General features: G+C 35.8%; 1 protein-coding gene across 1 annotated transcript in view; it reads left to right on the top strand.

Annotated features, from left to right (window-relative positions):
* Positions 1-2,252: 2,252 nt before the first annotated feature.
* Positions 2,253-26,309, top strand: part of Psa (puromycin-sensitive aminopeptidase) — a 379,421-nt gene continuing 355,364 nt past the window's right edge. The window contains exon 1 of the mRNA XM_081746220.1: positions 2,253-2,899. Within this exon, the coding sequence (XP_081602346.1) occupies positions 2,441-2,899 (459 nt within the window). The 5' untranslated portion in view covers positions 2,253-2,440. The remainder of the gene's footprint in view (positions 2,900-26,309) is intronic.

Here is a 26,309-nt window from a genome sequence, read left to right on the forward strand (position 1 = left end):
TGGGGGCGATCGGAGCGATTGCTCCCCTCAGAAGAGGAAACTTTCTTATTTTATATATAAATAAAACCCATCCCAAAGTTTGGAGCTCTTAAAAGTATCTCTAAGTAACAGTATTACAACCCATCGCACCCCCCAGAAGTCAGTTCTGGATCCGCCCCTGCCATATTATGAAAGTGTCCGTTATATATATACGTATATAACTTTAAATGTCTTTTGAGGTTTTTTGTTTTTAATTTTACTTTGGAGAAAGTCGAAGGAAACAAGGGCGACGATTCTGGTGTGCTCCGGTGCTCGGGCTTCCACAGAGTTTTTCTGAGGGGAATGTGTACTCAGCACTCAAAAAAGAATTAAAGAACGAAATTAAGAAATGATAAAAGAAATTAAAAAAAACAAAGAAAAATGGAGAAATTCTCATGTTTCGACGTATTTCTTAAATAACAGTAGGATCTGATTTTTTCATAGAGCGGAGAGGGGTGGACATAAGACAATTTTTAAACTAAAGACAAGCATTTCATTTCACTTCACTGCAGTGGCGTATTTAGGGGGGGCTTCCGGGCTTAAGCCCCCCGAAATCTTACTATATTAAAGTATATGAAATATCTTGCAGAATTTTCACATTTTCAGGCAAAGCCCCCCCCCGAAAGTTAGCAAATCCCTCCCCGAACCAAAATCTTAAATACGCCACTGCTTCACTGTATTGTATATATTATACAAAATATGCCCTTAATATTTGATATGTTTAACTAATTACATTTACTTTCTTTCCTTTTAAAATCTGCAAATCCAAAGATTACCGTAAAGAATGGCGCAACGAATTCTAAGATATGGGATCAGAACCATAAAATCTCCCTGATTACGCCGTCATACCCTCATTCAAGATTTTTTTTTTTTTTACTGTGAAAAAGAAAACTACATTTTCATTACAAAATGCTTCAAGCAGAATTTTCAGGAGATATAATTTTCAAAAATTTCCGGGGAGGACCCTGGGATCCCCGCTAACCCTCGGAATATCCCGAGAACTCCGGTTGTGCACTGTTAATTAGAGCATCCACTTTAATTTTTATTTCTTGGCGTACATGGACAGGAATCTTAATTATCTTTGAAATAAGTCGAGTTGTGTATATCTGTAAATTAGTATTAGACACTTATATTAGTAGCATCAGTGTTGAACAGGGGCGTACCCACGTGGAGGGTCTACCGGGTCCGGATCCCCCCAAAACTTCGTAATTCAACATACATTTCTACAATTTCTGAATAAAACTATACTTCTCTAACTGTGAAATGATTGATATAGCATGAAAATTTGATCTTACACTTCATCTGTACTCTTTCTCTTATAAAAAGTATTTAGTTCCATCATTTTTCCACTGAAAATATAGGTGGAAGTATTTTACAATTACTTATCGTCATTTCGGGTACAGAATAATATCCATTCAATTCTACATAAACTTAGTGGTTTGTAGTATTGGACCCTCCACCCCCAAAAAGCTTGGACTCCTCCCAACAAAAATTTCTGGGTGCGCACCTGGCTGAATTAGACATACTTCAGGGAAATTTTGCTCCCCGAGCTCATTCTAATCCCATCTTATATCTTTACATGCCCTATGTAACCATTCTGAATTAATAAAGTGGTTCTGTAAGTATTCCCAGATTTTATCTTTCCACCTGGATTTTGAAAAGTACTCCCTAGATAGACGTTTTATTTCAATACTACAATACTTTCTTTTGTTTTCTTTAGGAATATTACAACGAATAGGCCTATATGTCCTAAAACTATTTTAGTACAAACTCGAATAATTTTCGAGGGCTTCAGCTCCCACACTCGTAGCGTCGCCTCGTTCCTCATGCCTAATGAACCAACTCTTTACTGGAGTGAAGTTCGTGATTTAAAATATAAACCGGTTTGTTGCTTTTTATTACTTATATATTACTTATAGCAATAACCATTGTTAAAAGTAAGTGATATCTTAATTGAAATTCAAACAACTGACAACTGAAGTTTTAAATAATCCAAAAATCTAAAATACTTTCATTTACGAAACGCTGTTACAGAGTTATTCAATGCTTTGAGAAAGCAGCTTAACGGGAATAATGTTATTCGACCTTGACGTAATCGTACTACTAGTTTCTTCTTCTTTTTCATAATGTTGTAGCATCTTCGTTACGTGCATGCGCTTGCTATTCGTTCAGAGGAGTTCAAAATATTGCTACTAGATGGCAGACGTATCCGTATTGTCATGTATTTTTATCGTGCCAAAGATCATTCTCTAAGATTGCCACGAGTAATGTAGTATGCGTGGTGTGTTGTGAAAGTGCGTTGTTAGTGTTCGGTTCTATATACACAATAATTATTTGTAGATGCAAAAGTGTTGTCATATAAGATTGGACTTTCACCTTCAATAAAGACGATAGTGTCATTCTTTTAGTGTAAGGCCGATTTATGTCCTTAAAAATTGTGAGCCATCTCAGTGCACGTATAAGGGCTGCTAAACCGGTTTCTAGGTGCGGATTGTTAGGATCCCGTTATTTTCTGCAGCATCAGGATAGTAGGCTCGCCAGACTTCTGTACGTTGATATACGTGTCAGTGTAACAGTACAAGTTAGAAACAGTGGTAACTTAAAACAGTGCGGTTTTTCGACGTGGTCAAGCGTATGGTACCCAGTGAATGAGTTGATTTTGCGGAAGAAAATAGTCAATTCAGGTGTATTGTGCTGTTCAAAGCGAAACGTGCCTGTAACACAATTTGTTTGCGTGTGTAGCATCCATACTGTAAACATGCCTAATGCAAAACCCTTTGAGAGGTTACCGCAAGTAGTTGTACCTCAACATTATGATCTACTGCTGCAACCGAACTTAAAAACTTTCGTATTTGATGGAGAAGAATCAATAAAATTGGAGGTATGTATCTTTCATTAGAGCTTATGTAAAAATCAATGACATTCATATAGTACAAAGTGGCCTTGAACTTGCAAAGTGAAATTTAAGAAGAAAAAATACAGCATTAATTAGTCGCAGTTGGTACGCATGGTCCGTCACGACATATGAACACATGTTAATTTAAGATTATAGTATGCATGTTTATTTTCATTCATGTTTCATACCTAATTTACGGAGATTAATTTAGGTAATGTTCAGTACCATTCGTGCGTATGTGCACTAATGAGGGAAAACGCGAATATATTTCTTTTAATCGTGATATACATATCAATAAGATATGCAAAGCAAAAAGCAGGTTTTAAAGTCAGAAACTGGTTAACATGTGATGAACCGTGTGCTACTTGGCACATGACATTCAATTTCAATTATTTTCTTTCTTTTTTTTTTAAAGCTATAGTCATTATAAATTATTGTAAGCAATGAAATAATATCGTAGTCCTGTTGTGTATTTTAAATACGTACGTAGCTTCACTTCAAATAATAGATATACTAATTATTATGATTATTTTGTAAAATTACATGATTACCTGGAAATACCGGTGTGTGAACTTATGCCGCGAAATGCCGGTGTATGAGTTATTTTGGTCCCGTTATTATATTAAATACCGTTTCGTATATGGGCAGTTCTAGAATTACAAAGTTCGGCATATGTCTAGTTTCTGGCCGACCCCATAAAACGTATTATATTTAAAGTGCGGTTTTTATGTATTGTGCTCTCGTAACTACGAAAAATGTTCCTTTAATCGTAGGTTACACTTTATATTTGATGAGTACTAGGTGTTTTAACCCTATTTCAGTCAGGAAATTAAAGTGTTCATGTATGTAGTTATTGTAAGGTAATACGGTGCTCAAACTATGAACATAAATTTATTATGCTTCTATATTATATGCGCCAAGCCAATATTTACAGCATATCTAAAAATGGAATAGATTTTTTCATTTTGTGACTGTTTTTTCTTTGAGTTACGGTTTTTTCTTTGGTTTCTGGACGTACTTAAGAAGGGTATGGAATGTGCATTTCTATGTCGAATTCATGCATGGTCTCCTGGTGAAATTAGAAGCTAGATTTTAACTTTTAAAATTAAGAAGAAAGTTTTGTTTTTACTAAATGCATTTTCATGTTAATGTATTTTAAAAAGCAGTATTAGATAGGTAACCGACTACTAGCTTCGACCTCTGAAATATTATACTGTTTTATCGATGGTAGATTCTGAATAGGCTCCAGTTTAACGAATTTTTTAATGATGTAACTTTTAAATATTCCAAATCATTCAAATAGGTTCCAAGTACGCATTGGGTACATGATGAAACATAACGTACATGAACGGTTTAAAATAAAAATGAGCTATTAAGTGTTCTATATCACAGTCATGATACTGAAATTTCAGAAAACTTGTAGTACAAGTTACTAAAAATCAAAGAAAAACAATCCGTGAATATTTCATTTATGAAAATTTAAAAAAATATTGTATAGCCCTATTTGCTTGCTAATGGATTTTTATTGTATTATTATTATTATTATTATTATTATTATTATTATTATTATTATTATTATTATTATTATTATTATTATAGTACTTATTGTTCTTTCCCCCCAAGCCTTTGACTCGTTGGTAAATTTCCTGCATCTTAGCGACATTTCGTGGCGTCAGGTAGGAGGCAGCGCAGGACTGAACTATTGCAGCACATACACATTGTCCTATTTGAGCTTAACTCAGTCAGAGCTAGATTAAGAATTTTGTACTTGTGAGTTTATTGTCTGGTTCAAATTCGATCTTTGTATATTTCAGGAGAATTTTTTTTGTAGGCCTTATATCTGGAGAATTACATATAGTGTAGCCAAACCTATGCTATCACTTAACTCAATATGATATGCCTATTCCGTAAAAAAGTACGAAAACTCGATTTCGGGGCCGTTCAAAAAATTTGTTGCCCCTGATTCAAAAATGCATCAAAAGATCCAATATATTTCAATCAAAAATTTTCTTGTTCGCCTTGTATCTGGAGAAATACATTTAATGTAGCCAAACCCAAACTATCACTTAACTCAGTATGATGTACTTATTGCGTAGAAAATACGAAAACTGGATTTAGGGTCCGTTCAAAAAATTTTGGGGCCTCTGATCCAAAAGCTAATTATTGACCAAGATCGCAATCTTTTGATTCATTTTTTTTTTTTTTTTGATCATTTCTAAAATTCTTGGCCAAAATCGCAATATTTTGATGCATTTTTTCCCGATCATTCATAAAATTCTTGTTATGCAGCATATCAGGCCACTGGAGGGGTATAATAATTGAAGCAAGAAATAAGGCAATTCCAGTAACAATACTTGCAGAAGCCAACAACTAAGCCAAGATAAATTAATACGTTCAATGCACACTATTTGAAAAAAATAGTAGACTGGAAGATCTGAATCCGTGAGAGCAGGTTCACTTTACATGGTAGATGAATATCCAAAATGATTACTTTTTAAACACTTAAATATTGAAGTAGAGTTAAGTTCACTTGAGATTCAAGTTTAGTACTCACGCCGTGAAGAATTATCACACTGTGTCACTATTTTATCGTTGCCGGTGTTAAGTTAAAATTATACATTATAGTGGGCACTAAGGTTTTAACATAAGTCGAAATTATTAATCTAGGTTTATTTCAATTTTTGGCTCAGACCAAATTTGCAAAGGAGTAAATTGTAACACAAAGACCACAGACGACTAATAAAAAAGGGGGGATATTGTTCTTGCCTTACAGTACATAGATGGCGCTAATTGATGTAGAATCTTCTCAATAGTGAAAATCGAAGAAGCTATCAAAAATAAATCTTCAATGAATTTGTGAAATAATAGATTGAATTGATTTATTTGTGTTTATGATATTCCATTGTCCTCAGTGACGCTGTATATGACGAGAGCTACAGTTTAAAGTGAGCACTGAACCACTGTACTGCGGTCAATGCTTTTCCCTTGAGAATCGAATCCAGGATCTCGTATAGTAAAATTTGACCTTCATTAATTTTTATTTATTTATTTATTTATTTATTTATTTATTTATTTATTTATTTTAGCAACTGTTTATTACAGGTATACATTTCACTTACAATATAGCTAATCAATCGTTTCAGCGTGTACTTTCTTATGCCTCAAATAACGTTTTAACAAGTTTCCAAGTATTTTTGTTCTAGATAGCAGCGAGAGATTTTTTTTTTTTTTTCGAAACTGACTAATTCCAAACTCCAATTTTGGTGGGCCGGGAACCAAGGACTTGCGCACCATAATATTTCGTACGCATACTAACTTCGTCATTGTCTACCAGCGTGTCAAATTGGATCAAAATCAGATGAGTTTCGTGGATCGCATACGATAAATGCTCTCCCCGATTTTTAAAAATGAAATAAAGGGCAAAAAATACATTTGATGAAGTTGAATTCAAAATTGTTAAGTACGCTTTCGCAAGAGCCACTATAGTTTGCTGTTATTGAAATGAAATGAAATCCTTGAGTTTTACGTCCCGAGGTTTTGCCGGTTAGGCTAAAGGAGACGGTGATTATGAGAAATGAATGAAATGGTGGAATGAAGAAAGTGGGAGGAAACGGGAGAACCCCGAGAAAACCCACGCACACGGTGTTTATCCACCACAAAGTTCACTTGGCGGGAGCAGGGTTTGAACCCGGGACCCCATGCACCAGAGGTGAACGCTCTACCACTGAGCCACCGCGGCCCAGTTTGCTGTTATTGAATGGTACAAAATATTTCTACTATAGGATGATGTTCAATGATTAAAATTGTATATTAAATATTGAGTACAAAGAAGAATTTTATGAATTATTCAAAAAATGCACCAAAAGATTGCGATCTTGGCCAATAATTAGTTTTTGAATTAGGGACCACAAAATTTTTGAACGGCCTCTAAATCGAGTTTTTTTTTTTTTTTTTTTTAAACGAAATAAGCATATCATACTGAGTTAACTGATAGTTTGGGTTTGGCAACACTATACTTCTTCAGACATAAGACGTACAAGAAAATTTTTGATCGAAATATATTGGATCTTCTGATCCGATAAAAAAAATGTTGTTTCTTTGCAAGTGGCGTACGCAGAATTTCATAAAGGGGGTTCATGCACACAGTAATATCCTTTCAAGAAGAAACGTGATTTTTTCCCCATAGTATCTTGCTCAAGGGTGGTTTGATCCTCTCTCGCATACGTCATTGGTTTTACATTATATTCTGTGATATGACCATTAAAATTACTCACAGATAAATATAAAACAAAAATTTTTATGCCTTAGCATTTTGACATCATTTCATTCGCGTGATTGAACTAAGTTTTTTATCTAAAATTATGGTCTCACGAAATGTCATTTTTAAAAGGGTAGTTTGTTTCGAATAATAATAATAATAATAATAATAATAATAATAATAATAATAATAATAATAATAATAATAATAATAGGAGAAGGAGGATGGGTATGTAATGGCTCAGTGGTAGAGCGCTAACCCCAGATGCATTTGGTCCTTGGTTCGATCCCAGGCCGCGCCAAATTCTCTATATGGTGGATATGTAAGGCCATTCTCGTTATTATTCTGTTTTCTTCTACTTTCTTCATTCCACTATTGTCATCAATGTCATCTTATTCTCGTTGCATAAATATAAAATGTTAAACTCGAAAAGGAAGAGGAGAATCACAAATAGTGTTTCAGACTAACTCTATAAAATAATCACTAATTTTGTACAACTGAATCCAAAAGAGTCTCCCGCTTTTACTTCTCTTAAGTGAGGCTTATTTGATTCAGTGTGATTACTAGAAAGTATGCTAATTGTCAAGGATTGAAAAGTTTGCTTGGAACTCTGTTGTTACGATTTGAAACATCGAAACGTGAACGACTAAGACCCCTGTGAAAAATTATTCTCTGTACTAGGTGAGATTTCTTTCTTTTTTTACATACAGATATACATACTTTTTTGGAGCAAAATATCCATTATATTTCAGTCAAAAATTTTCTTGTACGCCTTATATCTGAAGAACTACATATAGTGTAGCCAAACCCAAACTATCACTTGACTCAGTATGATGTGCTTATTCCGTTATATATATATATATATATATATATATATAAAAACTCACTATAGGGATCGTTAAAAAATTTTGTGGCCTCTGATCCAAAAACTAATCATTTTTTGTTTTTGTTTTTGACCATTCCTAAAATTCTTGTTAATATTGACACGTTAGTCTTCCTAACATAAGATCTTATATAAAGTGATAAAGTGCATTTTAATGATTGAAAATGTGTCAAAAGACAATCAGTTGTTTACGGTATGCGCTAATTAATCGTCATATGGTTGAGCGACGCTTTTACATGGATACGTATTTCATACTTCCAGGTTCGTGATTTTTACTTCGTGGTCTTATTCAGTTCAGTCACATCACTATACCACAAATTTGCTACAGTTGTTCACAGTTTTTAAAGAATGGAAGAAGTACCTTGGAATCTAAAGTTCAGTTATAACATTCATTCTGTACTTCTATGTGTATATAGAAAGTGTAAGAAATTACAAATAAGAGCGACGATTCGAGATAAGCAGTGGATAGTATGCTCCAGTCAATTATACCTAATCAACCTGTAAGGAACACTTCACCATAAGGCTAGAAGCAGGGGGGATTTTTTAATAGTGCATTGTCAGTAGCGTAACGCAAAAATGTTGGCCCCCCCTGCAGGATTATTTTTGGGTCCCCTTCCCATGCCCATTAACTTCCCACTATATTATGTCCCTGTACAAGACAATGATTAATAAATCCGTGGAATATAATAAAATTACAATTAAAATTAATACTCATCAAAAAAAGCAAAAATTATTTTCTCTTAACCTTCGAGTGCTAAGATGATTTTGTAAACTGATGTTGCTAGAATGGATGAATTTTCACCCAGAGCATATTTTTCTTTTCTAAAGTAAAAAATGTTGTTCAGGGAAATGGATATTCCGTATTCAGCTCACTTTTTGTAACCTATAGTTCTTGGCATTTGCTTCGCTGTGGGCCCCGAAGCCCTGCGAGCCTCCATTGTGCATTGTTCTCAGTCTAGAAGTAAGCAAGCGACTTGCGAAAGTGCGAAACAAAATTGTTTTGCTAAAACGTTCGTTTGAAATTTATTTGTTTTTTAACAAGAGTAGGAATATCTTAGCTAATATTATCAACAAAGACGTTATTAATTTATTTGAGATAATTCTAAAATGCTGTTTTTTTCTTTTTTGTCTGATTTCCACAGGAATATTTATGATCTCAAAAAGTTCATTCTAAACTTGATGTATATGCGAAGCCAAACGATTGACTAGTCAGCATTATCTGGTGGTTCACAGAGTACATAACTGTTCCTATTATGTTGTACAAACCGTTATGTAATGGTATACAAACAAAATTCGGTCATAGTCCGTGACTTATCGATAGTTTCTTCTGTTTGTGATATTTCTTTAACATTAGATTTATGTATAGAACATTTTATTTCTCAGACATTTTTTCAGAAAACTTTTGCGATATGAAATTACAATCATTCAAATAATAATAATAATAATAATAATAATAATAATATGATTACAAATGATGTTTTAATGTAACTCCAGAATAAACATTCGACTTTATACTGATTAATCTGAAATGGCATCTTCGCCTTCATTTATCATAAATTGACCTTATTTGGTTCACTGTAAGTACTCTGAAATACGGTAATTAACAGAGGCTGAAACATTTCCTTACAAGTGTTGGCCTCTTATAATTCGAAGCATCAGAGTATGAACCTCAGACTCCTGGGATAAATTATTTGCATAGTGAGATTTCAACTTTTTTTCATTCTTACAAATACATTTTTAAGCACACACAGATAACTTTTCTGTTTTTAATACAGTAATATAATAGTCTTAATAAGATCATATTACTATGCACAGGGAACGTCTCATATGGAATAATATTACATTTAACAATTAAAAATGTGTTACAAGACAATTTTAGATCAGTTGTTTACTGTATATCTTACGTTAGTTAATATTCAGATGATGCATTTATATAGATTTTTCATACTTTCACGTTTGTTTTATTGTATCCTCTCTATCCAAAATCGCTCATGTTTTTCGCCCATAAAAAAAAAAAAAAATGACAGTCAAATCATTCGGGGGTTTCGAAATTTGGATTCGGCGTAACAAAATACATAGAATCCATACCCTGGGGCCCTCTGCACAGAACTTGATTTTTTTTTGTGGCTATGATTAAATAATTGTTGGAAGGAGAATGTGGAAGGAAACGGGAGAACTCTGAGAAAACCCACGGACACGATATTGTCCACTACAAACTCACTTGGCCTTGGATCGAACCAGGAATCCTTTGCACCACAAATGAGAACTCTACCAGTGAGCGACAGTGCTCTTTTCTTTTCTTCTTATCCCTATTATGCCAAAATGCTAAGGTTCTTCCTACTTTATTTATTCAGTAAAAGGTAAGAATATAAACTATTGTGCTGCCAAAATGTCTTGAGCCGTGGCAAAAATGCGAACTAACGTTCACACTCTCACACACCCACGCGTTGAGCCAATAAGGGTTCAGCTGTTGCTAAGCGAGAGGATGCAAGTGGAATTCCGTCAGCCGATAGCAGCGCTTGCAACGGAAGACTAGGGATCAAGTCAATGTGGCATATCAATAGCTAATATTGTGAACAAACGGCAGATAATAATAATAATAATAATAATAATAATAATAATAATAATGAGCTGGCAGTTAATGTTGGAAATGGACAGACTGCAGTTTCAACGACTTGATGACGGAAATTAAAATAAATCATTACCGTTTCATTCGTCATTATGGTACATAATTTGAATTTTATCTATATGTCCGATCAAGATGACACTTCAGTGGTGCACCATGATAACTGTGGAAGCATAGATCATGCATTTTAATCAATTTCAATAGAAAGGCGTCTATCGACATTTACGACGGTCATTCAGAAATTTGGGAAAAGCTCTTCTCTAGTTCACATGGACCATTTAAAAGCATGTTAACCCGTTACGGACGACTCTATCAGGAACGTTTACCTAACAGACGCCAAGTGTAATACAAGATGTTTGCTGCAATTTATCGGTGCATGTGTGAAACAGGGATACTAGTCGACTCTGTCGTGTAGGAACACCTGTTACGGACGAACGTGTGTTAAAAGCTGTGGACAATGTTCCAGCTACGAGTACGAGAGAACTTAGCCTGAAATGCATGTTAATCACATGACTGTGTGGCGTACATTACATGAAAATGCCTTGTACCAATACCACCTGCAAATGGTACAAGGACTGAGAGAATCGAATTTCCAACCATGTGAAGCATTCTACCAGTGATTCTTTCAACACATCATTACCATGCTGTTTGAGGCATCAGTGCTGTTCACTGACGAGGTCACATTTGGAAGGAATGATATCGTCAACATGCATACCACACGTGGGGAGATAATACGGTCACTCATTATCAATACCAGTTGACTCAATCTATGGCGTAGTATTGTCCATGATCAACTGATCGGCCCGTACATTCTACCTCGAAGATTGAATGGAGCACAGTATTTGATCTTCCTGCAGGATACACTGCCCGAATTACTGGAAAATGTTCCCTTGGCGATTCTTCGCGATGTCCATCATGCAACATAGGGTAGGTATGATGGGATTCCCGCGCACTTCATTGTGAATGTCCACTGGTGGTTGAACAACAACTGCCCAAAACATTGGATTGGACGTTGTTATCCAGTGCATTGGCCTGCCAGGTCTCCGAACTTAAATACATTGGATTTTCATCTGTGGGGCATATTAAAAGTGTGATGTATTCTACTCCTGTTAATGACTTGGAACAGCGTATCCGTAACGCCTGTGCAACTGTTCGCCATGGCCCAGGTATCTCCGTCAACCCATGATCCGGTGTTGTCATGCATGCATTGCTGTCCATGACGGACACTGAATATTCCTGTAATGTGTCCGACGAATATATGTTTGTGTCACTTTGTATGTCAATATCTACCGCTTAGAACTTTTCGGTACAGCTCCCACGTTTTCGGCCCTCGTTAACTTTGTCAATATGCCATATGTTGATAGGATCTTATTTGCTTGTCTCGGTGTTAGGAATCGACGTATGTTACATTAATTAAGTTACACTTGCAAATTAGATCAAGTTTATAGATAATATTTGAACTCTCTTTCACCTTAAGATGCGCATCTCAATGAAAGTATAATGATAGAAACTCATAAGATACTGTATTTTTGGTATAAATTACGAACTCCCTACCCCTTTAGAATGCGCTCTTTAATCGAAATAACTTGTCAAGAAAGTAGCTCGAAGTAGATACTAACAATGTTCCAAAACTCATTTCAAACTGTTGAGCCACTTTTCCGTGATGTAATTACAAACAACAGTCAACGCAGTGGCGTAGCAATAGGGTAGGCATTGCCTACGAGCGCAGGGCGTTTTAGTATAAGGGAGTGCCCCAGGTTTTTAATAAAAAAAGAAACAAATTATAAAATGGAACCCATCATTTCCGAACATGGCAAGAATGAAAATTCTATCTCACTTCGCTCGCAGTTTATTACATTTGCGTATCAAATTATTGGCATTACTATAAACTCGTCGAGGTTATAGCACTGTATGATTAAGAAATTAATCCTCCTGTATTAATACGATATCACTCCTACATTACATGTACTGAGCTTACTAACTTTAAATAAAATTCTCCTGCGCAACAATAACACAGATTTGCAACCAAAAGCTGTTTGCATAAGTTTAGCTGATTTTTACACTTCTGAGTGCACCGAAGTCGAAAATGATCCCCGTTTCTTGCTGGGACGTCAAGTTTTTGCACAATCGAAATGTAACGTGGTCAAAAGGTAGCTGGAAATCGCTAAATTGCAAATGCATCACACGAAAATAAAAATGAACATGGAAGATTAAATGTATTTGTGCTCCCCGAAACATGAAAATACATGTACGCGGTCCGGATGGGGATCACTGACACATGTAATGTGTCATAAATGATAGTACGAGATATTAAAAAAAAAAAAAAAAAAAAAAAAAAAAAAAAAAAAACCTGTTTATAAAACGAATTTAGTAAGATTACATCTTAGATTTGTAAAACGTTGGTAAGTAGTTCTGTCTGCTCAAATACTACGAGTACGCGAGTTTTTGTTGGCCCTGATATTAGAAAACTCATATCCGACAAAGACCACATCAGTTCAATGACTCCAACTCAAAAAGAGGCTTGGGTTGCCTTTACTGGGGTCATCAAAACGTTTTTGGAAAACCGAAAGGACCCACAGTACAAGGAAATGGTGGGAAAATGTTGCACGCGTTCCGAAAGCTTGGTTGCTCAATGAGCTTAAAAGTCCGTTTCCTCAACTCTCACCTTGACTACTTTACTGACAATGTGGGAGAGTGAGTGAAGAGTAGGGGGAGCGTTTCCGTCAAGATCTCAAAGAAATGGGACGAGGGTATGAGGGAATCTGGAGTGTTACGATGATGACAGAGTACTGCTGGATGTTTAGGGATCTTCCAGCAGTCACCTACAAAAGGGTAAGCTCCAAACGAAATTTAAAGAAAAAAGACGATTTCACAAGCAGTCTGATTGGGAGTGGTATTACTTTTTTGTCTTCACGTGTGTGCGTGTTTCTGTACATTAATTTGTGTTACGCTGTTGATGGTGTTTCTGTAAATCGCATATTTGTGTTCATATTTTTGTTCAACAATGACCACCCGTTTGTTCGAAACCCAGACGTCCCAGGACAAAACGGTTGTCATTCCTGGATTCAGCGCACCCCAACACATATGAATCAGTTAACTAAACCGAAACAGCTTAGCATTGTTTTACTTCTGCAGATTGTGTAATAAATTGTATGACCTATAAGATCTGGATTAAAACGTGGAGTTAAAAAGTGTTACCATGAGGCACAGCACAATTGCGACGTAGTGCGGCTACATAGAACCAAGCACAAGCATCAAGGGTCGGGAAAAGGAAACTGCCAGAGATGCCAACGTCAGGGGGCGCCCAAAGCAGCGCCCCAAAATAAATCTTCGAACGTATTTTCTAAAATCACTGTAATAAAATGTAAAATATAAGCTAGGACTAGGAGGGGGGAGGCAAGAAAGACACTTTGGCCGAGTGAAAATTTTTCCTTTGTCCGTCCCTGATATTGACTAAGATGATGTAATGTTAAATGAATGAGGAGGATACTGACGTATTGGCTCTAATCTCAATATTATTGGAGAGTAATAATTAGTTGATCTTTTTAAATACCGATTGCAATATTACTTAGTATTTTTGTAGACGTGATTACTTTTCTCTCTTTTTTTCTGCAGTTAGCGAATTTTAAGCCCTGTTTTAGCAGAAAAAAATCTCATGTTGGCAACACTGCCCAAAACTAGTCCCATGTGGGATATAATGTGTGGGATGTGGCGCGTGCGCGTAAGTTTTAGATGGTCATGCATTGCCCTATTCGATGAATGAGGGGGCGCCACTAGGAATTTTGTCTAAGGGCGCCAAAGACCATTACGCCAATGGGTCAACGTGTCTTTCAGAGTAGAGAAAAAATATTGAAAATGCTCTCATTCCTAGGGGTGTTAGGGGTGTTAGGGATATCTTACTCCGCAGTATTATTTCCAGTCATATGTGTACCAAGTTTCAAAATCTAGAATGATCGTTGCCTTCGTTCCATTTAAACTACGTGAAAATATTTTTCAACAGAAAATAAATATACAAACAAAAGAATTATAAAGTAATTTTGTAATAAACATATCTTCCAAACTCGCTATAGTAAACGATTTGTTTCTAGTAGCCCATGTATTAAGATTGGTACTTTAGGGATTATCCATATTTGTTTTTGTCTTATAAGAAGAGTCGAAACGTTTGATATATAAAATATTTATTTTTAATCTCTCTCTCTCTCTCTCTCTCTCTCTCTCTCTCTCTCTCTATATATATATATATATATATATATATATATATATATATATATATATATACAGTGGCGGATCTAAGGGGGGAGCTATAGGGGCTATAGCCCCCCCCCCTTGACGCTCAGGTATACACTGGATAAAATGGGCTTCAATCCTGCTTTACACAGGATAAAACGGCAAAATGTGGTTTAGCCCCTCCCTTGATCATATTCTGGATCCGCCCCTGTATATATATATATATATATATATATATATATGTATATATGGGGTTCCGATGACCTTTAAATCCAAATCCACTGAATTATCTGCAAAAGAAACATATTCTCCCCGTACGAAGAACGGGTATTCTGCTAGTATTTATCTAACAGTAAATTTTTAAATATTTTAGTTAATAGTAACATAGTCACTATTGAGAAGGGAAGTTAGTAATGGGGTTGAACCAGTGTTGGCAAAAACCATGGTTTTTATTGAAAAAAAAAACAGTTTTTTTTGGTTTTAAACCCGTTTTTTTTGGTTAAACCAGTTTTTTTTTTGTTTAAATACTTTGCTCTATGTATTTATATCACATATGGACAGAAATAAGTTTGTTTCGCCTTGGTGTTATTATGCAACAACCGAGATATGTTGGAAGGGGTCACATAACGCTTAAAGCGGAATCCAACCGCTTCTCGGCTTACATCCGAGGGAAATTGTCTTCATTTGGGCTCGAAACTGGGACTAATTGGCCACAACTGCGATACGTCTGCCGTTTCACTCACGAAGGATTCCTGATAAAAATACGTTGTACTGATCTTTACATACTTGTTAATATAGTTGTCAAGAGTCATTTGAGAAGAACAAAAAGATAAATAGTTGAACAAGTGAAACCATTATACAGATTTACATATGGACAATTTCAAAATACTGCAGAGTACAGAAGAACTAATTTAGTCCAAGTTAGTTCACTCGAGTTTTATTAGTCCAAGTTAAAGAAATACAACGACTTAATTGGCGTATCAGTACGAAAAGTGAATAAAGATACGAATTATTTAAGTCCACTTTGACCCATTTATACATAAATAGATATCAAAGATACTTCTGATTTCAATAAATACCTCTCGTGCGGTTTGTATGACCCTCCCCCCCCCCAAAGTACGGCATTTCGATGTATTTTGTCAATAGTAAACATTATTAGAACGAAACAATATTTAGAATTTTTCTTTGATTGCAACTGCATAATATAATAATAAAGTATAAAGAAATCACATAAGATACAATCATGAACTTTGCTTTTGAAAGTTGCTTTTGTAGTGTAATCCCTTTGAGTAATGAATGGGGAGTTTAGGTGTGAATATAATACGAATAATATACGGTAGTGAAACGTGATAACCCACAAATGTGTTGTAATCGCCTTTGGTCGCTGTTCGTGGTTCCACTAAAATACTTCTATAACTTGGTGACAGTTATAGTGTGCCCATCAAGATTTTACGAACATTTTTCGCTTTTTGGTTTAAACCAGTTAAAAAAAAAAAGAAAAAAAAAAAAAACAGCTGGTTTAAACCAGCCAACCCTGGTTTGAACTGAGAAAGGGAGTCAGTATAATGTTTAAGTGTTTGAGCTCGGGAGCCTGCACCCCAGTCCACCCTTTAGCTCCGGCACTGGCTATGATGACAGTTGCGTTACGTAACAAAGGATTCATTTTGCTGCATTTTTCTTAGTGGAGTAGGAGTGATTTATGTGACTGAGGTAATATACTTGGGTTGTACCGCCGCACATGATTGTAGAGAGAGATATGGGAGAGCAAAACATATACCGCAGCCCACTCTGTAAAATTCGTTGCGCCGATACGTTCTAACTTTGAAACATTATTTAGATATACAGCGTACTAGTTCCTCTTAATATTTGCTTAACCGCCTTTGATATCTCTCATAGTTTTCGAGCTAGGGAGCCTGAAAGTTACAATTTTCTCGATTTCGGCATCTCCTAACTTTGAAACAACGCGTTTTTCGCCTTATGTTTATATAAACTTTTTTTTCTTGTTTAGGTGTGAGGATTTCACAAGTGAATTTTAGCTACATAAATCAACACTATATATATATATATATATATATATATATATATATATATATATATATATATAGATAGATAGATAGATAGATAGATAGATAGATAGATAGATAGATAGGAGCCTACTCAGATATTTTTCTCCTCAACGTCACTGTGGTACCATCAATTACAAGTTACACATTTCATTCAATATTCATCTTTTGTATCATTAACTGCCAAAAACGGGATTTCCTATAGATAAGTGAAATTATCATCTCGTTAGTAGATGCCATTGGACATAGTCCTTCTACAAGTCATTTTCATCGAATACACCATGGGTAAGAAGATACGTTCCATTTTAAGTACATCGCTGTATGTATTTGATTTCACATGAATTTCACTCGTTTACTGAACATAAAATGTGTTCATATTAAACTATAATGTTTCTGTTATTCTAGTTCCAGTTACCTCCCTTACGAGAGATTTATATAAAGGAAGTTCCGGCCTTAGAGCCCTGTGGACTGTTTTACTAATTTTGTTTTAAATGAAAATTGTTTGAAATAAGATTATGTATTAAGATGGCTCGTGCCAAAATGGCCGAATTAGCCTGTTTTAATTATAATTGTTTTTCACACTGTTAGTGTAATAAGGAAGGATAAGCGGCGCAGGAACATATTGAAATTGAATCACAGTATATTAAAATTGTAACAAATAACAAAATTGTCAAAAATATTGAAATGTAAATAGTAAAAATTTAATAAAAACAGAGCAAAGCTCTCCAATACTTTGTGGTTACAGCGCCATCTCTTATCCCTTCTGTTATTTAGGGAGATAAATATAGCCCAATTGAAAGCATAGAAACTTAAATATTATAGTAACAAAGCAGTTTTGTTGAAAGTAAACAATCACTCGCCGTGAGTTTCTTATTCTGTATCAGAAAGTATTTTGTAAAACATCGAATTTAACGTAAAATTATTTTTATTTTGATGCTGGTGGCAGCATCAACGCAACGCTTCTCTGCCGAAGTTGCTTTTGGCATTCGCCTCTGCTTTGAAAGGAATATCTGTTCAATTAATGCCTTTGTTCAAATAATGTACATTTCTGTAGCTTTAATGATGCAAAAGGAATAGGAAGTGTAAGTCAAGTATTACTGTGCTTTAGTTTCAGTTGTTATCTCTTTTAGTTCTGTTAACTAAGATTGATGGTATATATAATATTTAGAAAGTAACTTTGTTTTGTTGCAGCTGAATATATCGTTGGCATTGATATTTAGCGGAACTTCGTGAAATTAAAGCGACGTTGATTAATGCACAGCGTTACAGAACAGAACAAATTAAGCGTCTGGAGAAATGGAGTGTTCTGTTGTACTGGAAACTAAGACGGAAATTTATAAGATAGTATAACAACATATTACGTATACTTCATCAACGCGACAATTGTAAATTGTGGACAGGTTTTCAGCTACTTTCAAGTTTTCCGTTAAGTAGCCAAAGAGAGTTGAAAGAAAAAAAAGTCCATTGATTTATTTTGTGTACGTGGTATTTGTCTTTAACGGCGCCGAAATAAATTCATTGTGTGTTGCATAGTTGGGGAGTATATATTCAGGGTGGGCGCGGCTCTAGCAGATTCAAGCTGTCTCATAAAATAGACTAACTTATACAATTGGCGATTTAAAACATTACTATCAAGAAAGAAACGTGATTCTTTGTTAAAATGTTTTTCTAGTTGTTGTACGATAATTCGTGAATAGTATTGTAAGTTATTAACAAGGTTTCTTGAACTCTTTCTTTCTCAACTGGTTTATTTGTTCTTTGAGATTTAGTGCAAAACAGATACAGTATGCTTGTAATTGGATGAAGGCATACAAATAAATGGATAAAGGTTCTCAATTTGAAATCTACGATAACTACAGCTACAGGTCATTGAATATCATACGCTGTTAAAACCGAGATGAGTGTAGGAAAGAGATGTTCGACTCGAACCAAGAAACAACTGAGTTTCGTTTCACCGTATGAAACTGTAGTAGATTTCCGAACTATGGGAATTAAGTAGTGGAGCCGGAAGGAGTAAATCTAGAAGGTGCACCAGAAAAACATGACGCTTTTTATTCTTCTACTTTCAGGACACCTACTAAACAACACTGTCATAATACGCGCCACTACAGTCACTGTCTTGGTCAGCTGAAGTTGACCCCGTGATGCCAACCTGTGGGAAAAATCCCTTATCGTGTGAGTTTTTGACCTTATTTTCTCGGAAAGGGATAATAAGCAGCATATATGCGATTTTTCGAGAAGATCGAAATTTACGGCTTATTCATTTAGGTATTGTAAAAAGTGACTAACACAAAGAAATTTAATTTTTAATATTACAGCATACTTTTAATTAGTATACCGTGGGAAATTCACACGTAAAATGGGACTTTTTGCCTCTTGACATGGGATTTCATATTGTTTCAGGTTGGTATCACTGGTTCAGTTGAGGTTTAGCGTTGGTCTGTGCAACACCGTATTGCGCCGGTAGAGTTTATAAAGACAGAATTTATCACGGCTACACAACACAACTTTCGACGCAAATTCGGTGGATGTTATGCCCTTAGTCTCAACACTACTTTTATGGGTATCGAAGTGGCGTCAAGACGGAACTGTGATGGACAGCTAACCTGCAGGGCATCTTCATTCGGTACGTACACCGGAAAACGTGAATCGTGTATGGGACCTGATCGTGCATAGTCCTCAACGGCGAGCTCGGCGGCAAGCAATCGTGTACTTGCATTGGCAAATACCAGCATTCGCCGAATCCTACATGAAGATCTTTATTACCATTCGTACAAAATCAAAGCTGTTCATGATCTTACTGAACAGGACAAGATGAAACAATGTTAATCTTGCAGCTTGTTCTTGGAGCTTCTACAAGTTGAACATATAATACACAGATAACTGATATCAGGTGAGGTTTCGAGTATGTGAACAAACAGAACTGTCGTTTCTGGGCCATTTTCTCTCACTGACTACGGAAGTATGTTAAATGGGTACAATTACGAAACGTTACTTTCAAGAAATGGAACATGTTAATTCTCCATGAAAAGAAGAATGTATCTTTGTGAAAAATAAATATTTACGCTTTTCCGTGAAGTGATATTGTATTTTTAAAACGGTCAGGATTTCTGGCGTACCCTGTGTAACTTCCGGATGTAATGAAGAGTTAAGGTCAGAGATAGAACGTGTTCTTCAGACGCAAGATCCACATAAAAAATTGCCTCCACCTATCGATTATATTTTCTCACAATGGCTATCAGGGTTGGAACCAAAATTCTTAGAACTCCAGAACTTCCGATTTGAATAAAAGGATAGAAGTCGAAATGAAACTTGTTCTTCGGACGGAGAATCCATATCAAAAAGTCATTTATGAATCCACATCAAAAAGTTTTGCTCTATGAAGATCAATACTGACAACGGAAGTGGCAGTGAATTTATACACTTCAGTTTTAGTAGATACTAGCCTTTGGCTAGGTGGGGGCTACGCCCCCAGACCCCAGCGTTTGCTCGGCCTACGGCCTCGCATCTCTTATGTATTAGTCTTTGCATCAACAGTGAATTTCATGCATTTGCTCTTCATATTTCTTAAATTTGACCAGCTGGGGGCTTTGCTCCCACACTCCCACCAATGCTCGGCCTACGGCCTCGAACCTTTTAAAACCACAATACCAAATTTCATTTCCTATTTTAACTATCTAAAATATAACATTTTGTATCCCAAGAAAACGCCCATTTAAATAACATGGGAATTTCTTCATTCCCCTTTAGACCCTTAAAAATTGAAAATTATCACTTTTGGCAATTTTCCTGTCGGTTAGTCCCGGAAGGCTACGATCAGGCCAAATTTCATCATGCTAATGCTGCTGGAAATGCCTAAACATTTTGGTATATAGAAGACGTCCCATATAAATAACATGGGAAAGATTTTTCAGTTACCCATAAAAACACACTAAAGTTGGATTTTTTTATTTTTACTGATTCACTTAGGTAATGCTAACGAAAACGTACAAGCATACTGAATTTCAAGTTTATATTCCAATTCCAAGTACCTAAAACATGAGATTATAGGGAATAAAAGGCCTATTTAAATAAGATGGGGAAATTCTTCATCCCTCCTTTAGAACCCTTAAAAATTAAAAGTATTCACTTTTGGCAAATTTTCTGTTGGTTTGTCCCGGAAAGCTACAATTATGGCAAATTTCAACTTTCCACGTCAACCGGAAGTACCCCTTTAATTTATGTCAGTTCATGTAGTTTTATATATATTTTAGTAGAGATATAATGGCGGAGAAGGAATTCATTCTAGAGACACTGAATGGATTAAAAATGAAAAAAAAAATCGCTGCCTATTATCTTTTGTGCTATGGTGATCAACATCACACCCAGATTCGTTGATATTTGCCACTTCCGGTTTAAATAGAATGTTAAGGGAGGAGACGGGACCTAACCTTGGGACGAGGAATCAATTCCAAAATAACAGTTTCTTTCTCTCTCTTACTGTTTTTGCTTTGATATCTATCGACAGATAGACAGACGGACATAGCCGTTCTACAGGGTATTACAAAAATGTGTCACAGTATTTTCCGAACAGATTCCTCACATCAAAATAAGAAAAAAAAATCCATATGGACCTGTGCTCAAAAGTGAATGATTTCGGAGTTATTGGGGGCCGAAAATGTAAACTTTAAAAGTTCATTAGTTCCGATACTATGGGATCTATCGTAGTCGGGACAAGACATCACTGAGAAACCGGTATGTGAACTATCCAAATTTCCATGTTTAAGAATACTCCAGTACTTGCATACCAATTTTTGGAGAGGTAGGTGGAGAGTGATTAAGTACTCCCAAACAGCCTCTCTCAAAATGATTCTGCAAGTAGTGGAGGTTCTGAAATATGGATATTTGGATAGCTCAGATACTAGTTCCTCAGTGATGTCTTGATCCCACTACGATCGGTCCTATAATAGTGGAACTATGGACCTTTAAAGTTCATTTTTTCACGTTTTCGGCACCTTATGACTACAAAACTATGCACTTTCGACCACAGGTCCATATGAACTTTTTTTTTCTTATTTTGCTGTGAGATATCTTTTCCCAAAATATCGTGACAAATTTTTCTAACACCCTGTATAACACTTTCTATATTTATACATAGCATAGCACAGAAGTCTATAAAGGTAGACGGTTGACATAAAATGAGCCAGAGGGATGTGGGTAACAACAATTCTGGTTGATTGCCCTGAAGGAAGATAGAATCATTACCGTACTTTTGATTCAAGAGCGGTATAGTTGTGGGTTTATTAGCCATAGAGTAAGCTATATAAGACAGCGGAAATCGTCAGTTGGATATAGTTTCTTTTTCCTTTAGTATTTTGTTGGCATAATTTTTGTGTTCGTACTGTGTGATTATTTATGATTTATTCTGTAAACTAGAGGATACATGAGAATATTCTCAAATCGTCATTATAATGCTCTCGTATATCCTTGAGTTTAGAGTAAATAAGCAGTGTCATACAGATAATAGGTACTTGAATGTGGTGTTCTTTCCTTTAAGTTGTTTTTTCAACACGTGACGTACTGACTGACGCACCTCTTGTCTTCAATATATTCAGACCAAAGATAAACATTTCAAGGCACTGCATAACTGTATGATTTACTATGAATATGGAATAACGAGATCTGGTAGAATCACGCTGCGTGAAATCCTTATCTAAATTAACTGAGCGAATTGTTTTATGTAGTTCCATTACAGGATAACTTAAGATTAAACCAGTCACGACTTTCTTTCTACTTGTATTTTATTTCATCTCCGTTCTGGAACTATTTTTTGTTTCTTTTATATTTTTTAACAAATGTTATCCGTGATGGTCGTGTGTCAGTTACCACCGACGTGTGGAAAGTTTCCTTTAAATAGCACTTAGTCCCTCTTCCATAAAAACACGTTCTCTTAAATTGGAACAAGTTTCCATGTATTGTTATCGCTTTTCTTAGACAGAATTTCCCAAACTGTGCACTGCGACGCCTTGGTTTAGGATTTAGGATTTAATTTGTGGGCTTTCGGTATCTATGACCATATTAGCCCGTCACGTTTTGAGGGATGACGATCCTCGGCGAGCACACCATTTGGGGAAAGGGAAGGAAGGAAGGAAGAGGCCTGGGACCTATAAGTTAGGTACCACCCCGGCATTTGCCCGGTGTGAATGGGGAAAACCCAGGAAAACCTCATTCAGGATGACTGGCCTGAAAAAGCTTTTTACACGTTTTCGACCCACCGTGCGACGCTTTAGTGTGCCTGGGCTGCCTTAAAACGGCGCCGCGAAATATTTTGAACGTTTCACTAGAATAATACTTAAGTTTAGAAATGTCGTAAGTATGGTTACAATTATTTGGATTTTCAGTTTACATCATGAAGAATTCTTGCGTTTTTAAAATATGCAAGTCATTGTTAAAATATCCAATTTATATATGTGCTTGATGTGCTTGTTGAAATTTAGCCAGTTGTTTCAACACCGAAGCTATATGAGATGTGGACCTATAGCAGTGATCGCCAAACCGTCGATCGCGAGCTACTATTAGCTCGCGGGTAGGCCTACATTTTCGGTAGATCGCGTTAATGCTTCGGGTGGTTAATCTTGATTCCTCCATAAACAAATGTAAGATTTGTTTTTAAAATGTTAGTAGTTCGTTCGGTTGGTAGCTCAAAGTAGGATTTAAAAACGGTACGGTTGCTCAGAAGTTTCATAAGTTTGCCAACTACTAATCTACAACCTAGGGTGCAACCCAAACCACGTTATGCAGTTCGAATTTTAATGTTCTTTCACCATGGATCAAATTCGCGACTTCGTGTACCAAAGGAGTGCGCCTTAGCCAATAGACAGGTGGAACGACGTTTATGTATTTATGCCTTTATTTATGTATAGGTCTTCGTACACCTATGTTCTAACTTACGGCATCATCGAAACATTGAGTTACCTTAAGGATACCGTGAACCGAAATGTGTAGAAGATTGGTTTACGAAATAGTATTACTAGGCTGTATCATAAATATATGTAACCCTTAAAGTAGACACAGCGGTGCCCATCCTTCACAAGTCCTTGGGCGAAATTCCCCAAATTTACCATTCTTCCCCCCCCCCCCCAAAATAGCAATAGCTTGTGCTCTCTTCTTTCTAAACAGAATCAGTCTGTATCTGCTTACGCCACCTGGTACAATTTTGTCTTTTCCATCGAAAGTACAACGGTACATTGTATATTTTGTACTAGGCTGGCTGATTTTTAATAACAGAAGAAGAGAAAGAAAACAATTATAATGTTAATATATAAAAAAAAGGATATTGAGATGTTGTAAATAATGAGACTTTGGATATGTCGTTGGCATGACAACTATATAAAAAAATATAGTTCCTCAGTTTTAAAAAAAAGAGTAGTAGAGTGAACATCTTGAAAAATAAGTTTGTAAGGAGTTATATATGTTGATCAGTGTGGATTATTAAAATAAATATATAGCTGATATATAATGAAGTTTTAGTGGCTCAAACAAGCAATAACGAAGAACCAGTGCGAATTAATTATTTTTACTTCGTTGTAAAAAATGGTGCCAAAAACCCGAGACTGAAAAACATCGTTTTTTGAAGCTTAGTGTAAAATAAAAAAAAAAAAAGATAAAGATTGAGCCAGACTAATTATATTTGTCTAAGAAGCGGCCGAATTGTATATCGGAACAAAATGAATGACACAGATAGTGAAACAATAGACAACCAAACAGTAAATTCATCCAACAATATGTTGGAATCAATAACGAGCAGACGTGCCGCAGTGGTAGCGTAACGGCTTCGCATTCGGGAGGCCCGAGGTTCGATCCCCGAGGCCAGCCATCGTGACAGGTTATTTCAAGGTTTCCTTCAGGCAAATTCTGGGGTTTTCGTTCTTTACGGGCCGTGACTTCCTCTTCTACTTACTTCTTCTTTTCCTTCCTCTCTTCCTTTTCCGGGTTGTGTGCTCGCCGAGGGACGTCATCCCTTAGTCACGTGAAGGGCTAACTTGCTGAAGGGCTCATAAAAATTCAAATCCTATCCCATCCACAGAGTCGATGGTCTAATTACTAGTTGGCGAACCTTAGCAACAATTTTTCAGCGCACAATTATTATTTACAAAGTTGAAATTTTGGTTCACGTGACATTTGTGTTTGGATTCTTTTATCTTTGTCTTTTGATTTGTGTTGCTTTACCAGCACAACAGGGAAAAAAATGAACACTGCTTAAGTTCTCGGAAGGAGCACTCAGATTACGCATTAACGATCGCTTGAATCCCCTAACTACCCTAATCACCTAACATTTACTTAGACTATGTAGGAGAGAGTGCTGAAACCTGTAAACAGTCTAACATTGAAATAAAAGAATTAACTTTGCGTTACTAAATCGTTTGCTGTTTATGTAGGGATGCAAGGAAATGCATACATTATACATGTGTTCCTTACTTTATTTCTTACTTTATGTCTAACCGAAAAAGAACCCTTCTTGACACAAGGTTAACATCATCAACAAAGAAAGTATTGAAAAATACAACGCTTCCTGGTGTTTATAAAAAAACTTCACCAACAATCAGTGCCAGTATTGGTACAGAAAGTTCACAACAAAATACATCTCAGAATTCTTTGCAATGTGCCTGACGAAGTACAGGATTCCATGAATATCTCCAAGCAGCAAATTGAGCAAAGTGTCAGGCAAATTGGCGACAAATTCCCCCAACACTCTCATATAGGACTTGCCTAAAGAACTTGATGGAAGATCTTGTGTAACCGATCAAGGGAAAAAGTTCGAAATTCCTGTTTTAGAAAATAAAACTCAGCCGACTAAGGATTTCAATTTTTCACGAACTGCACGCCTATCTTGTCACGAGGAATGGTTTCATACATTCCGTGGTTACATTATGATAGTCAGAAATTGTTTTGTGTTTTGATTGTATAAGGCATATCATTTGACATGTAAAATGTTGATGCAAAGAACTGAATTGACTTTTCTCGCCATAGGGTTCAAGAACTGGAAAAAGACCGCAGACAAATTCAGAGCACATTAGAAAAGTGGACTCCATTGTCCGAACAATGTCCGTATGGGCATTTCCAACACAGTAAAAATATGTATATAAAATGGTAAAAATTGTACTTACAAACAGGCGTTTTTTGTAAGTAGTACAATTTTTACTATTTTATATGTTTTTAACTGTGATTTAAATGGTTGAAAATGTTTACACCATACCAAAATCCAGCACAAAACTGGCACTGGATTTATTCATCTTAAAGATGTAAACCAAGATGCTTCTCGTAGATGGAAATTTTACCCTCATGAAACTGTTTATAGC

Source organism: Thermobia domestica, chromosome 18 (assembly GCF_964235325.1).
Source record: "Thermobia domestica chromosome 18, izTheDome1.hap1.1, whole genome shotgun sequence".
NCBI classification, from domain to species: Eukaryota; Metazoa; Arthropoda; class Insecta; order Zygentoma; family Lepismatidae; genus Thermobia; species Thermobia domestica.